The sequence below is a fragment of the Tetrao urogallus genome (assembly GCF_951394365.1).
Source record: "Tetrao urogallus genome assembly, chromosome: 11".
In the NCBI taxonomy this organism is placed as follows: Eukaryota; Metazoa; Chordata; class Aves; order Galliformes; family Phasianidae; genus Tetrao; species Tetrao urogallus.
In genome coordinates this window covers 147,709-164,004 of record NC_136824.1, presented here as the reverse complement: position 1 = coordinate 164,004, position 16,296 = coordinate 147,709, and the positions used below count along the sequence as shown (strand labels likewise).

The 16,296-nt window shown below is 43.6% G+C and overlaps 1 protein-coding gene across 1 annotated transcript in view; it reads left to right on the top strand.

Annotated features, from left to right (window-relative positions):
• The window catches only part of TP53BP1 (tumor protein p53 binding protein 1), a gene marked incomplete at both ends in the record, with an annotated part of 31,291 nt that extends 16,373 nt beyond the window's left edge, over positions 1-14,918 (top strand). Inside the window, 11 exons of the mRNA XM_079540877.1 lie at positions 931-1,080; positions 2,319-2,605; positions 2,929-3,108; positions 3,337-3,758; positions 3,875-4,066; positions 7,275-7,478; positions 7,803-8,006; positions 8,507-8,601; positions 12,598-12,797; positions 13,959-14,104; positions 14,731-14,918. Coding sequence (XP_079397003.1) covers positions 931-1,080; positions 2,319-2,605; positions 2,929-3,108; positions 3,337-3,758; positions 3,875-4,066; positions 7,275-7,478; positions 7,803-8,006; positions 8,507-8,601; positions 12,598-12,797; positions 13,959-14,104; positions 14,731-14,918 — 2,268 coding nt within the window. The remainder of the gene's footprint in view (positions 1-930; positions 1,081-2,318; positions 2,606-2,928; positions 3,109-3,336; positions 3,759-3,874; positions 4,067-7,274; positions 7,479-7,802; positions 8,007-8,506; positions 8,602-12,597; positions 12,798-13,958; positions 14,105-14,730) is intronic.
• Positions 14,919-16,296: the final 1,378 nt, after the last annotated feature.

The following is a 16,296-nucleotide window of genomic DNA, read 5'->3' as shown; positions in this document are numbered from 1 at the left end:
GGGATGAAGGCTGCCTGTATTGAATTTTTACTGGCTTAGCACAGTGAAGTATTCCTGCAGTCAGTAAACTCACTAATTTTTTTTTTTTTTCAACCAAAGAAAGACAGAAAACTACTTTAAAATGTTAATATCACAAGATTTTTTTTTTTTTTTTTTACTCTCAGCTGTAGACAACTGCTAAGGTAGCAGTACTCGCCTGATAAGTTTGGGAAGTAAATGTCTCTGTATTTTCTAGGAAAATATACTAGGCAAATAATTTTTTTTGTGTATTTCTGTCCAGATGTTGACAATTAAAAAAACTAAAAATCACCTTTTGTTGGAGGAAAAGTATGAAATTTTTACTGTTTGTGCCAATAAACTTCAGGCAGCTGATTCTGCCACTCCATTTGATGACAGTGGGTAAGCATGTCAAGGAATAGCTCTTCTAGCTAAGTATTTCAACAAGATTAATAATTTCAAAATTAGTATTTTAGAAAGTTTCTTGAAGGCTCAAGGAAGTCACTGCTTTGAAGCTATACTTTGCAGGTTTCTTGAGACTATAAGGACTAGAAAATTCTTTTCTAAATTCAAATCAAGAATTTTGTGTCCTCTGGTAAATAGGAGATTAGAGGGCCACAAATACACTGCAGAATGCTTTTGATTTTTGGATCTATCTGAGAGTATATGGAATGAACATCAGAAGTCATACTGAGCTGCTTCCTCCTTGGACTGTTGTGATTTCCCTTACCCCTCAACAAGTGAAAATGTTTGCTTCTCCCTTGTTCTGGGTTTTCCATGTTGCATCTGATTTTCAACAAGGTGGTGAAAAGCTTCCTACTACAGTGTTTGTGTGTGGCGTGGAGAAAAAATTGTACTGCAGAGATTGGCTGTGTGCAGAAATTGATTTTTGTGGTTGTCTGTTTTGATTTTAGTTTATCCTCCTTATTACAGGGAGAGGATGAATTTAACCTTCATCCTCCCAGAGGTCAGGTTCAGCGTCGCCATGTGCGAACTATTCGAGAGGTGCGCACTGTGGTTACCCGTGTTATAACAGATGTTTACTACATGAATGGTGCAGAGGTGGAACGGAAGGTAGTTGAGGTAAGTTCCCATTTCCAGGGTTAAATTAAGTAACATTGTTGGCTGAAGAATGAAGTAATGAAAATTAAAACATCATGGCTGCAGAAAGCATTAGTGAGTGAGCAATCCAGTGTGCTGTGGTGACAAACTGGTCCCCATGAGGGAATGTGTAGACCATCCTATGCACATGGAAAGCTGTGTGGTTTATGTGGCGTTGGTGCATTTTGTGCCTGTTCCTGTGTTCTCATGGCACACTTTTTGTTTTAATTACCCAGGAATGGAATTCACTGAGCTTCTAGCTGTTTCAGAATTCTTTCCGTTTTGTCAGAATGGGCAGAAATTCTGTTCGCAAAAAATCACATCTACCTGTAAAATCGAACTATTTCAGGCTGTTCAGTGTGTTACTTCTTACCCGTGGTCCACAGACTTCTGAGTCCTGTGGATCAGATTCTAGAAAACACGAAAAAATAAGTCAATGTTTAGTGTGGTTGTGTTGCTGTATGTGCCATTCATTCATCAAAAGATCAAAAAAGGGAAATTCAAAGAATAGTCAATAGATGCTGATTTGATATACATGGTAATCTTATTGGCCTGCTAGCAATAAAACTTTACTGCTATTCAGGTATACAGGTAAAAATCATAAGTGTCTTGTGCTGCATTGCTACAATGAGTAATGGCATAAAGAGAAAAAATTGTTTCAGTTGTGCCTTCGTACTTGTCACTACATGTGAAATTATTGTAATATTAAAATACAGAATTAAATTTCCTTAAATGTTTGCACAGGCTGTGTGAACACAATAACTGCTTTCATCTGTCAGCATTTGGTATCAGTATTTTGTTGACACATACCGTGGAACTTAGCTAGTCATTTGGAGCTATTCATCAGGAAATTGATCTTGGCTTATTAGTAACCAACCACCGTTACTATCTCAAATAGTTGTTACGCTCTCCCACTCTGAAAGGGTGGAAATTACTCAAAGCCTGACTAATTTTTGGCTTTGAATTTGTAGTCATCCAACCTCTATTCTGGTGACTTTTTATCTTTCTTTTTCATGTGATGTCTTTGTATAGGAGCAGCTATATGGTCAGAGCTGCTGTCTGCCATAGATCAGTCCAGACTCAATCTGCATGGCTGTTTTCAGTCTCATGAACGTGTGCTTAACTTGTCTGTGCTCTTGCCTGGTGATTGCAGAGCTTCCATCTAGCAAGTTCATCAAAGTGACTGCTTTTTTTCTTTTTTTTTTTTCCCCCCTCATAAGGAAACTGAGGAGCCTGTAGTGGAGTGCCAGGAGTGTGAGACTGACACATCCTCCTCTAGAACTACAGTTGGCTCATCGCTGACTTCAGGGGACCTTGGTGATGTCAGCTCCTTTTCTTCTAAGGCCTCAAGCCTCCACCGCACATCCAGTGGAGCAAGCAGCAGTCTCTCTGCCACACACAGCAGCAGTTCAGCACGAGGCACTGGAGCTGTCAAAGGGAAAGTGTGTGGTACAGAAAGTGGAGAGTTTGCTTTACCCATTGGCAGAGGTGTCTTAGGGAAACTAAGGTATGTGTAGAGCCTCGAGAATGGAAGATAAGATATTTTACAGAAGTGAACAGCTGGCTTGGGTGGAATTTGAAGCAGGGTAGACTCTAAACCAGGGATTTTTATGTTGATGAACAGAAACAATGAAACAGTCTTTCCTTTTTTTTTTTTTTTTTTTTTTTTTTAAAAGTAGTGGTTGTTTCCTCATGATGCATTGCTTTGCTTAAGCTCTTTAGGAGTTTAGAAGATGAGCAAAATCTTTAAGAGTTTTTAAGGGATATGGGAGAGTATAGTGAAGTCACATCTCTTTTTGTAATGGTTAACTGAACTCTTGATTTCTCTAGCCCTAGGAAAGGAGTTGGTCAACCAGTATCTCCTCTCAGAGTTAGTCAGGCAGGAGCAGCACTTCTGTGTGAGGAAGAGGAGGACTCTATGCTTGGTCCTCGCCAGGGTGGCAAAGCACCTGTGACACCTCGTGGGCGAGGAAGAAGAGGCCGCCCACCGTCCCGAACAACTGGAACAAGGTACTGTGGGAAAAGGAGCCTGTAATCTTAATCTATTGTTGAATAGATTATTGTTGAATATTGTTGAAGAAGAGAACAGGGAACTACTGTCATAATGTGGTGGAAAATGAACTAAGTGTTTCAGGAGGTAATTTTTAGTGATAGTGTGTAGCAGCAGCAGGCATGTAGCACAAATATTCTTTGGTAAATTTTTTGTTCCTTCTGGGACTGTTTTTGTGTTTTCTCCAGAGATTTGGCTGGGATTCCTGTTTTGGAGGATCTCTCAACTACAGGATCACCTGAGGAGAAATCATTTGTTCGTACAATTCGCCTACCAGATGGAGGGGAGAAGTCTGACACATCTGGCTTCTGTGCCTTACGTCGAAGTGACTCTCCAGAAATCCCATTACAGGTGGTGGCTGGTCCTTCAGACTGTGCAGATTCATCTGCTGGGAGCAGCTTTGTGGGCCTCAGGGTTGTAGCAAAGTGGTCTTCAAATGGGTACTTCTATTCTGGGATGATTACTCAAGATGTTGGAGCGGGGAAGTACAAACTTCTCTTTGATGATGGATATGAATGCGATGTATTAGGAAAAGATATTTTGCTCTGTGACCCTATCCCATTGGAGACTGAAGTAACTGCGCTCTCAGAGGATGAGTACTTCAGTGCAGGTAAGGGTAGTCCTTGAGCTCAGTCCTTGAGTTCTCAAGCTGCCTAATCCAGTGAGAAATGAGTGCTCCTCAACCTAAGTGTCTTAGATTAACAATGTAATTTGCTGCCTTGTCAGGTGTAGTGAAGGGGCACCGGAAGGAGTCTGGAGAGCTATATTATTGCATTGAAAAGGAAGGCCAGAGGAAGTGGTACAAGCGAATGGCTGTGATCCTGTCTCTGGAACAAGGAAATAAGCTCCGAGAGCAGTTTGGACTAGGTCCTTATGAACCTGTCACCCCCCTGACTAAGGCAGCTGACATCAGTCTTGGTAAGGTGTGATGCTTTTAGGTTCTTTGAACAACAAGCCTGTCAGCCTGACCTCAGTGCCAGGGAAGGTTATGGAACAGATAATCTTGAGTGCAATCACGTGGCAGTTACAGGACAGCCAGGGGATCAGGCCTGACAACCACGGGTGAGTTCATGGAAAGCAGGTACTCCCTGACCAGCCTCATCAGCACCTTCTATGACTGGGTGAACCATTTGGTGTCGATGTAGTCTACCTAGACTTTAGCAAGGCCTTTGACACTGTCTGCTGATTAAGGCTGCCTGAGTAGTTGGGATTGGAGGAATGGGAAGCAGTACTGCACTCTGATGGGAAGTAGTACCATGCTCTGGTTGGGCTGAAAAGTGAGCAGCAGTGTTGTTCAGATTAGTAGAACTGTAAAGGGTGGGAGCAACACTGCACAGTTGAGCTGTAAAGTGCAGGAAGCAGTGGTACGTCCTGGTTGGTTTGGCTGAGAGGAGTGGGAAGCGGTGCTGAGCTCTCATTGACTGAATAGGGTGGAAGGCAGCACTGTGCTCTGGGCTAAAAAGGCAGTGAAACAGTGCTGCATGGATTGATTGGACTGAAGAGAATGGGAAGCAGTGCTATGCTATGACTGGTTGGGATGAGAAGAGCAGGAAGCAACATCTTGTGATTGGTTGGGCTTAAAAGGGTGAGAAGCAGTGCTGAGATGAGCAAAAAAAGTGATACTGTGCTCCAAGTAGATGGACCAGAAAGGGTGGGAATCAGCATTATGCTTGCTTTCTGCTGAAAAGAGCAGGAATAGGCATTGCACATGGGTTGGTTGGGCTGAAAAGGGTGGGAAGCAGCGCTGTACTGTGGTAGGTTGGGATGAGAAAAGCAAGAAGCGCCGTGCTCTGATCACTTGAGCTGGAAAGAGTGGTAGGAGGTGCTGTGTTCTGATTGGGCTGTAAAGGGGGGGATGCAGCACAGTGATCTAGTAGGTTGGGATCAGAGGAGCATGAAGTGGCAGCATGCTCTGACTAGGTTGAAAAGGGTGGGAACCAGTTCTGTGGTATGGTTGGGCTAAAAAGTGTAGGATGCACCTCTTCTCCAGGCTGTAAAGGACAGGAACAAGTACCATGCTTCCTGCCTGGGAAGATCCAGGAACAGATCGTCCTGGACTACATGCTTGATCACATGAGGAATGAGCATGTGATCTGAGACAGCCATCACAGCTTCACCAGGGGAGAGTCATGCTTGACCAATCTGGTGGCTTTCTGTGTTGAAGTGATGGTACTTACTGGTGGACAAGGGGAAGGTGACCGATGTCATTTACCTGGACTTGAGCAAGGCCTTTGACAAGGCCACCACATCCTTATCTGCAAATTGGAGCGATGTGCATTTGATGGGTGGACCACTCGATGGATAAGAAACTGGTTGAAAGGCCACAGGCAAAGGGTGGTCATCATTGGCTCTGTGTCCAGGTGGAGGCTGGTGACGAGTGACATTCCCCAGGTCTCTGTCTTAGGACCGGTGCTCTTCAACATCTTTATCAGTGACATCAATGATGGAATTGAGTGCAACCTCGGCAAGTTTGCTGACGGCACCGAGCTGAGTGGTGCGGTTGACATGGTAGAAGGAAGGGATGCCATTCAGAGGAGGGACCTTGACAGGCTGGAAGGGTGGGCCCAGGTGAGCCTGGTGAGGTCCAGCATGGCAAAGTGCAGAGTTTTGCACTTGGGCATACAGACTGGAAGGAGCGGTCCTTGAGAGCAGCCTTGCAGAGAAGGACCTGGGGATCTTGCTAGATGAAAATCTCAACATGAGCCAGCAGTGTGCTCTTGCGGCTTGGAAGGCCAATGGTATCCTGGGCTCCATCAAAAGAGGTGTGGCCAGCAGGGACAGGGAGGTGATTGTCCCCCTCTACTCTGCTCTTGTGAGGCTCTATCTGGAGTGCTGCGTCCAGATCTAGAGCCCTAATTTGAGAAAGACAGCTGATGCAGAGGGTCTGGAGGAGAGCCACAAAGATGATCAGGGGTCTAGAGCACCTCCCTTATGAAGACAAGGTGAGGGAGCTGGGCTTGTTCAGCCTGGAGAAGAGATGGCTGTGGGGTGACCACATTGCAGCCTTTCAATACCTAAAGGGAGCCTACAGACAGGAGGGGAGTCAACTTTTTGGAAAGGTCGATAACTGCAGAGCAAGGGGAAATGGTTTGAAGTTGAGGGAGGGGAGATTTAGGTTGGATGTCAGGGGGGAAATCTTTACAGAGAGTGGTGAAGTGCTGGAACAGGCTGCCCAGAGAGGCTGTGGATGCCTCATCCATCCCTGGAGGTGTTCAAGGCCAGGTTGGATGGGACCCTGGGCAGCTTGGTTTGGTATTGAATGTGGAGGTTGGTGGCCCTGCATGTGGCAGGGGGGTTGGAGATCCGTGATCCTTGAGGTCCCTTCCAACCCTGGCCGTCCTGTGATGATTAGTATGAGAAGAACAAGAAGTGGCACTGCACTCTGGTTGGACTGAAATGGGCAGGGTGCAGTGCTGTGCACTGATAGGTTGGGCTGGAAAAGGCAGGAGGCAACAGTGCACTCTGGCTTGATTGAAAAGGGAGGGAAGTAGGACCATGCTGTGGTTGGGCTGAAAAGAGTGGAAAGTGGTGCTGTGCTCTGGCTGGGCTGAGAAGGGGGGAGGAAGGAGGGAGTGCCATGTTCTGGTTGGGATGTGAAGAGCAGGAAACAGTGTTGTGCTATGGTTGGTTGAGCTGAAAACTCAGGTAGTGGTGCCATACTATGGTTGGTTGGGCTGTAAAGAGCAAGAAGAAGCACTGCACTCTGGGGTGAGAAGAGCAGGAAGCAGCACCACGCTCACTGGTTGGGCTGAAAAGGGTGGGAAGCAGTAGTGCTGGTCTCTAGTGGAAATGAGGATGGAATGCAGCGCCATGCTGTGATCAGGCTGGAAAGAGTGGGAAGCAACACAGTGCTCTCATTGGCTGAACTGTAAAGGGCAAGAAGCATTACTGCCCTCTGATGGGTAGGGCTGAAAAGGGCAGGAACAGTGCATGCAGAATCCCAAAGAGGAGGAAGCCATGCTGCTTGTTGCTTGGTTCTTCTGAAAATAGCTGAAAGATGCATGGAGCTCTGGTTGGCTGGACTGAACAGAGTGGGAAGGGAGAGTTCAGCCATCTTTGGATGAACAAAGGTCGTGGAATTAGGTGGCAGTAGGTGACTAGTTTTAATTTTCACATTCTATTACAGATAATCTCGTGGAGGGGAAGCGGAAGCGACGCAGCAACCTTGTCTCTCCCAGCTCCTCCAGTAGTAGCACCACTCCCACTCGTAAAGGGATGGAAAGTCCACGTGTGCCACCAGGTGTACTTTCTGGCAAGAGGAAACTTGTTGCTTCTGAGGAAGAGAGATCCCCAGCTAAACGTGGCCGTAAGTCAGCAACAGTAAAGCCTGGTGAGAATCTCTTTAGTTGTCTGTCTCTTTTTGTAACTTACTGCATAGTAAGTCCTAAAACGCCTTCACACTTAACACTGTGAAGGGTCCCTTTCTTTGGCAGCCTATCAGTAACCTGAAATATTGTCCCATTAGTCACTCCCTGGTTTTGATTTGAAGACTTTTTGCAACTATAAGGGTAAAAGATACCAATCTATCCTAGCCTAATCCTAACCAAGACCTGTTTCCAGTTAAAGTAACTCAAGTTGAATGTATCCTAAATCCTTCTGCAGGTCTTTGTGCTGAACCTGACTTGAGACTTGTGGTGCTTCCATCTCTCCACAGGGGCTGTGAAAACAGGAGAGTTTGTGAGTACCTGTGAAGGCATAGATCCCCCACTACTGGAGGACCATCATGGACCATTGCCGCACAATAAGACTCTCTTTTTGGGCTATGCCTTTCTTCTCACCATGGCAACACCCAGTGACAAACTGGCCAATTGCCTGAAGCCTTCAGATGGTCCTGCAGGGAGTAGTGAGGAGGAAGAAGGTGAGGTGAACCTTACCCGTTGTATTTTCAAGTGGAATGCTGTGGCTGTAGGAAAAGGGCTGGATGCAGTCTGGTCGGGCATTTGTGAGTGCTTGTTTTATTCTTTTGCTCTTTAATGCTTTGCAGAAAGGAGCTAAGACTCAGTCTGTTTTAGAGAATTTACAGTCTGAAATGTATGATGTTGTATCAGTTCATAATCAGATTATAAGGCTGCGCAGCAAACTAAGAAAGGTGAGACCAGCAGTTTGAGAAAAATGTAATATAAGAAGCAAGATTTTGAGAGATAAGCGATGGGAAAGGGGGGACTTGAAAGTATGAATGGGTTGCTGCAGTTTGCTTTTGCTAAAGTAGGTGTGTTCTACACAGTGAACTTCAGCATGCAGAAAGCCGTGAGGTGCTTACTTGGCTAGTTAGGCTAATAGTTGTTTCCCTTTTCTTTTTTTTTTTTGTGGATGTGAGTGGATTACAGCCAAAATCTTAACTTTCTATTTCTGTTTTAGAATTCTTAGAGATGACTCCGTATAACAAACATTATATAGCACAGCAGCTGCGAGCAGGAGCTGGCTATATCCTGGAAGACTTTAACGAAACACAGGTAAAGGCTTGCTCACTAATTTATAGAACGATAGTCCAAGTAGTTGTGATTAGAAGGAGTTTCTGTAGATTGTCTACTCCAGCACCTTGCTGTAAGCAGGACCAGCTTGAGCAAGTTGCTTAGGATCTTGTCCAGGCGAATATCTGAGGCTGAAGATTGCACAGCCTCTCTGAGCAGAGGTGTTTTATTGCTTTAATTAAAAAAAAAAAGTGTGTGTGTGTGTGTGTGTATATATGTATATATGTATATATATATATATATATATATATATGTTAAAAAAATATAAATGTATATATATATATGTTAAAAATATATATATATATATATATATTTTTTTTTAATGGAGTTTTCTGTATTTAAATTTGTGTCTTGTTTTAAGTGGATATCATCAAATATTATTTGTCTCTATCTTGTGTGCTTTCCAGTCATTAATATGCATTGGTGAGACAACTTAATCTCTTCATGTGTCTAAACAAGTCCAGCTTTTTCAATCTCTTGTATGTCATATGCACCAATTCCTAGATCATCTTAGAAGCAGGTCCAGCCAAGAGAGCTACTTCGATGTCTCTATCTTTCTCGTGCTGTACAACCTAATTTTACAGATCTGGTCTTGCTAGTGTTGCATAGGGCAGCAGGATAACATTCCTTGACTCATGACGTGGAACTGGGGCTGACTTGTGACAGGAACTGGGGATGTTCAATCTGGGGAAAAGGAGGCTGAGGGGCGACCTTATTGCTCTCTTCCAGTATCTGAACGGTGCTTACAGCAAGAGTGGGGTTGATCTCAGTGGTGACAGGACGAGGGGAAATGGCCTCAAGTTGCACCAGGGTAAGTTTAGGTTGGACACTAGGAAACACTTCTTTACAGAAAGGGTTGTTAAGCACAAGGATAGGCTGCCCAGGGAGCTGGTTGAGCCACCATCCCTGAATATGTTTAAAAACCATTTGGATGTGGTGTCAGGACGTGATTTGGCAGAGGGTTGTTAGAGTTAAGGTAGTATGAGTTAGGTTGTGGTTGGACTTGATGATCTTCAAGGTCTTTTCCAACCTGAGTGATCTGTGATTCTATGTTTTTCCTAATGCAGTCAGTGATGCTGGTTGGCTTGCTGCAAAGACACTTTGCTTGCTCATGTTTAATTTGTCTTCCACCTGGAGCTCCATGTTCTTCTCTCCAAAGCTACTTTTCACTTGGTCAGTCCCCAGACTGTCCTTGTGTTAGAGCTGTTCCTACCTGGGTGAGGTACTTAAGATTCGCCTTTGTTAAACTTCATGAGACTCTTGTCAGCATGCTTTTTCAGCATTGAGGCTTCTCTTGAAAAGCAGCACCATTCACAATGGTTTTCAGCATCCCAATGAGAAACTGAGTTCTTTTAGTCAAGATGTATGTTAAGCATTTTCTCTTTGCTGTAAATGCAGTTGTTTTTTGTGTCAGTGCTTGGCTGTGTAATGGTAAGCTAGGGTGGTGGTTGAGATGTAGAGGAAGGAGCTCCTATAGAGTTCTTTCCTCTTCTTTCATTTCCTTTTTCCCTTTTTGGCACTTCGTGATGAATAGCAGGTAAATTAAACACAGTTCTTATAGGAGGGAATAATTAAACTTTTGTGATTTAGTGATTTGTGATTTAGTGATGATAATTCTTGGGCATTACCTGGGGTATCTGGACAGCTAGAGACAGTTTCTGTCTCCATGAGAAATGCTGCCTAGTTTAAGTAGGAATCAAGTAAAATGGGATGAGTAGGATAGCTCCTGTTGAAACATATAATGGGGTGACGACAGTTGAAACTGAAAAGCAACAGATTTACAATTAATGACTCATGATGAAAAACAGCTGTCAGTCTGACCAGGCATCAAGAAGCAGCTGAAATGTACCCTCTCATCTGAGGAACGATGTGAAGTGGTTAGTCAGTATATATTGAGGAAACTTCAGATTGCAGAACAGACAAATGGAATTCATAGACTCATAGAATGGTTTGGGTAGGAAGGGACCTTTAAGATCACCTAGTTCCAGCACCTTCCTCTAGACCAGGTTGCTCACAGCCCCATCCAGCCTGGCTTTGAGTGCTTCCAGGGAGGGGACACCCACAACTGGGCAACCAGTTCCAGTGTCTCACCACTCTCACAGTAAATGATTTCTTGTTGATACCTAGCCTAAGACTACGGTCTTCCAGTTTAAAGCCCTTTCCCCTCATCCTGTTGTTATGTGACCTTACAAAAATTCCCTCCCCAGCTTTCCTCTAGGCCCCTTTCAGGTGCTGGAAGGCTGCTGTAACGTCCCCCAGAGCCTTCTCTTCTCCAGGCTGAGGAGCCCCAGCTCTCTCCTCCCCTCCTTGTAGGGAGGTGCTCCAGTCCTCTAATTAATCTTAGTGGATCTGCTGCAGCAACTCCATGTCCTTCTTATGTTGGGGGCCCAGAACTGGATGCAGTGCTCCAGGTGGGGTAGCAGAAGAGCAGAGTAGAGGGGCAGAATCGCCTTCCTTGGCATGCTGGTCACACTTCTGTTGATGCAACCCAGGACATGGTTGGCCACCTGGGCTGCAAATACACATTGCTGGTTCATGTTGAACCTTTCATCGATCAGTACTCCCAAATCCTTTTCCTCAGGGCTGCTTTTTAACTATTCTCCGCCCAGGCTGTATTGCTGCTTGAGATTGTTCCCACCCGGGTGCAGGATCTTGCACCTGACCTTGTTGAGCTTCATGAGCTTGGCCTGGGCCTGCCTCTCTTGTCCAGGTCCCTCTGGATGGCATCCTCTTGTGTGTCAGCTGCACCTCACATCTTAGTGTCATCTGCAAACTTGCTGAGGGTGTACTCGATTCCTTTGTGAGTGCTGCTTACAAAGCTGTTAAATAGCACTGATTCCTGAGGAATGCCACTCATCACTGGTCTCCACTTGAACATTGAGTTGCTGACCACAGGAGAAGCATCACTGTCTAGATCAACAGAAAGGACAGAAGTTCATATTGGCTGTCTGAATCTCAAACACAATACATGCATATTTATGTACTTATTTGTGTGTGTATCTATGCATATAACAAAATATGAAAACTGAATATCAGCTGCTTTTATAGATTATAATGGATCAGCTTAACCCAGCAGTTCATCACCACACAAAATGGCAGTTAATCTACTGCAAATTTGTTGTCTTGGGGTTAGCTGCCAATAAAGGAGTGACTCTCAGTAATATGGGCCAATTAATAGTATGGGCCAATTAATTTCAGAGATTCAAAGTAATGCTACAAGAATACAGATTCACTGTAGAGCTGGGGAAGGCCTTAAAAGTGATACTGTAGTTGTACCATCAGCAGTACTGTAGTCTGTTAAACAACTTTTGTCAAGCATCGCACTTGATAAACTGGACTTATTCTTACATATCCAGAAGATCAAGTAATTGAAGTTTACTATCGAAATCTATACAAAGGATTTATCCTAATCTTATGTGAAATTCAAGGTTGATGTAGTGATGCTGGCAGAACCTACGAGTAATGATAGCACCCAGAATAAATCTTTAACTTCTTTGTTTAGTTTACAACTCTTTTCCTGAAGTTTTATTTAGCATAAGATTGCAGGCAAAGCCAGAAGAATGTTGTGCAGACTTCAAGGTGAATTATAGACTTATTTATTTTTACTTTTCCTCAATTAAAAAAAAAAAAAAAAAAAGGTGATTTCTAACAAAAATGTAAACTGTTTTTGGAGTGTCTTGCCTGAGGGTAGAGTTGTCTTTACTGACTTAGTTCACAGTTTAAAAGATGTTTCTCTTCCTTTATCTCAAGTAGAAGAGAGAGGTATGATACAAAAGCAATAGGTGGAGTTTTTACATGTGCTACACAGCTTGGAATAGGTTATTGTTGTCTGTGAATTGAATTCACTTCTCATATAACAAGGCTGTGAAAAGTGTTTTGATTGTTTTCTTTGTTACTGTTCAGCTGCAGATGATTTCAAGGCTTTTTTCCAAGCACTCTATTTCCAGTTTACATGTGTTTTTTTAATCTCTCCTGAAGTGCAATGCAGCATATCAGTGTCTTTTAATTGCGGATCAGCATTGTCGAACACGGAAATACTTGCTGTGCCTTGCCCGAGGGATCCCTTGCGTGTCTCATATCTGGGTTTACGATAGCTGTCATGCTAACCAGCTTCAGAATTATCGGAATTACCTTTTGCCAGCTGGGTACAGCCTGCAGGAGCAAAAATTGCTAGAATGGTAAGTGCCATAAGTAATAACCAAGATGTAAGTGCACAGGCTAAGGATTTAAGGAAAGGGAGATCTTATGCTTGGTAAGCTTTTGAGTATTGCAAGTACTGAAGGTGTCTGTAGTACTGCTCCCCGTGTTTGCCATTTGTATAGAAATGCATTTCCGCTTCTTTTCCTTGGATGTGGCTCCAACACCAAGGTGGATTTGCCTGCTGTATGTACAAAAAGAGTCTCTCAAGAAGAGAGAGATTTTGGTCTGTTGAAAAAACATGAAATTCAGGCAAGACTTCCCGCTCACTTAGCTGGACTCTCTAATAGCTTGGAGTGCAATACTGTTGTAACTTTCTCACTGGCATGTTTTGAATTCAGGATACTTTCTTGGCATTTCTATAGAACTTAAGCACTGTTCTGTTCCGAGACTCCTTGGAGACGGTGGCAAGCAGACAAAAGCAGACTTCAGATCCCTGGAATTTCTTGGTCTGGGGACTGATGGTAGATTGCTTGGCTCTATCAAAACTGAGGTGTTTTGGGTATGCACAAAATAGGTTGTTCAGGATCAGAGACTAGCCAAACTCTGCATTCAGGTGGCTGCACCCTGTGCATGTGCATACCCCCATGTATATGTGCACACACTGCCAGTGTGGTCTAGCTCTGTTTTCTATCTGTAAGTAGAGGAAAATTGTTCCAGGTGTTTCAGGAATATGTGCTGTTAAGATATTAAAAGTACTAATATGGGAGCTGATCAGTTGACATGGGGAGGTAAACAATGGTCCTCAAATAAAATCTGGGGTCATCATAGAATCATGGAATGGCTTGGGTTGGAAGGGACCTCAGTGGTCATTGGGTTCCAACCTTTGCTGCAGGCAGGGTTGACAACTGGTAGATCAAGTACTGGATGAGATTACTCAGGGCCCCATCCAACCTGGCTTTGAACATCTCTGAGGATGGCGCATTCACAACCTCTCTGGGCAACCTCCAGCACCTCAGCACCCTCCTCCTGACATCCACTACACATTCCCTCCTTTAGTTTAAAACCATTCCCCCTTGTCCTGTTACTGTCTACTTATGTAAAAAGTTGTTTTTCCCTCCTGCTTATTAGTTCCCTTAAAGTATTGGAAAGCCATAAGATTATCAGGTATCTTTAACAGTCTGCAATCATTTCTTCCACAGGCACCCACGAGAAAACCCATTCCATAACCTGAAGGTTCTCCTAGTATCAGATCAGCAGCAGAATTTCCTGGATCTGTGGTCTGAAATCCTTATGACTGGTGGAGCATCTTCTGTTAAACAGCATTTTTCAAATGCTAACAACAAAGGTACTCATTGGCTTTCTCTAGTAGCTGGAAATCCTGTACTGCTCTGCTCTCTAGTATGGTTTTAAAAATCGTTTAGGATCGGTTACAAGCATGTCTATAAGCATAAAGTAAGACAAAATGGTGACACTAGCTCTCTGCCTGAATGTAGTCTAGATAACATACAGAAGCTCTGCCTTCCAGTGAATGATACAGTGCAGCAATTCAGGATACAGGCTGTCAGCCTTAAAGAATTGCTCCTGGGCCTTCTGTAGGCCACTAGAATTATTTCCATGTTCTTCTGAATTCCTGTATACATGTTCAACTTGTTGCTTCTCTGTATGGCATGTAGGTCCTAGCACTGCAGCCTGAGGTCAGAATGCACGGTTGTCTGCTCCTGCTTGTAATCTCGGTGACTGGTTTTCTGTTAACTTCTGTCTGCCCTCGGGGGAATCCTTTACTGTCCAGTGTTGCTGTATAGCTTGTCTTAACTTCTAACAAAAAGAATTCATAGGCTAGCAATGGGAGATGCTCAGGAGATTCATGGTAGTAGGGTAGTTAAACAGACTTCTCTGCTGTTGCAAGGAAGAGTCTTTTTTTTTTTTTTTTTTTTTTTTTAACCTGACCAGCATCTCTTTCTTCATACACAGATATTGCACTGGGTGTTTATGATGTGGTGGTGACTGATCTTTCCTGCCCAGCTGTCGTCTTGAAGTGTGCAGAGGCATTAAGGTTGCCTGTTGTCTCACAAGAGTGGGTGATCCAGAGCCTTATTGCTGGAGAGAGAGTAGGCTACAACAAGCATCCAAAATACAAACATGACTATGTCCCTCATTAAGCTGAAACTTTGTCCTGCTGCCCCATCATTGTGCAGACTGTTTTAATCAGGTTTTAAATGTTTGTGGAATTGGACAGCGTGCATGGTTTATTGTATATAGTTTTATCTGCTGAACTTTTATCATGAAATAAATGTTCAATCTCTTGTGTTAGCTATTCGGTTTTCTCATTTATCTGCCTTGCCTAAATGAGGGCAGAGGGAAAAGAAATGCTTATGCTTGTCTGGGCTGAATAGCTTAAATGTTCTACTTTCTCTAAAACCTGACCCCAACACAAAAAGTCAGTTACAAAGGGATGGGAAGGTGGAAGATTTTATTTACAGAAGGATGGACCTATGACTGAGTTCAGGGCACTGGCACCTCTTGTTTTTTGGAAGAATGGAATGTTGTGTACTGCTACAACTTGTTGGAACAAGATATTGCTGAAGCAACTGGTAAGAACTGTGAGGACAAAGTACTGTTTTGTTTTGGCTACTTTTTATTTTTCTTCCCTCCTGTTTTGGCTATACAGGTATTAACCCACCTCAGCACAGACAGGCAATACAAAAGCGGAAATGAAAAGGGAACTAGGATGAATGAACTGCTGGGAGCCTGAGGTGCAGGGAAAAATAAGTGCATGCCAAAGATTTGTTTTGGTTCAGTACATTAGTCACAAGCAGCATTCTAAATAGCCTTGAATGAGAACAGGGTACATATAACAGGGTACCATGTATATATACATATATACAGGGTATATATGATGTCTAAAGTTTCTCCCTAGCTTTAGTTCTAGCACCTTTTTCTGTCACCAGAGGGAGATCTGCACTTTGAACAGTGCAAATATTAACAGGCGTGAATAATTCCAGCACGTTAAAATATCTAAGGACTGGGCTAGCATTGTTGCATGCTTTCTCTGTGAAACTTAACTAGACTGATATGCTGAACAGTGCTCTGTAAAAGAAAAATATTCTTAAACTCTGTTCATTCCAGTCTACTTCAAAAAGCTATTGGAGCTGTTTGTTTTACATAAAGGTATTTGATTAGCAGACATGCAGTAAACTGGTTTACAACAGACAAGTTCAGTTTCTGAAGAAAGCTACAACTTCATTCATGGTCAAGGACGACAGGCTACTTCCTGCATATTCCAGCTTGCCAAGCATCGCAGTCCAACTGAACAGCCAAAACATCCTTCTGTGGTTTTTTCCCCACTTCTTGAAGAAGCATAGACTGCCTCTCTGGAAGCACTTACAAGTGTATGAAGGCTACAGAAAGCACATTTGTACTAGTTCTGAACAGATGGAGAAGCTTTCTGTAATCACTGGGCAGCTGCAGGTAGGTGGTGCTTCCTGACAGTTCGTTTTGACAGTGCTTCACTAGGCAAGAGCCAACTGCACAGGCTTC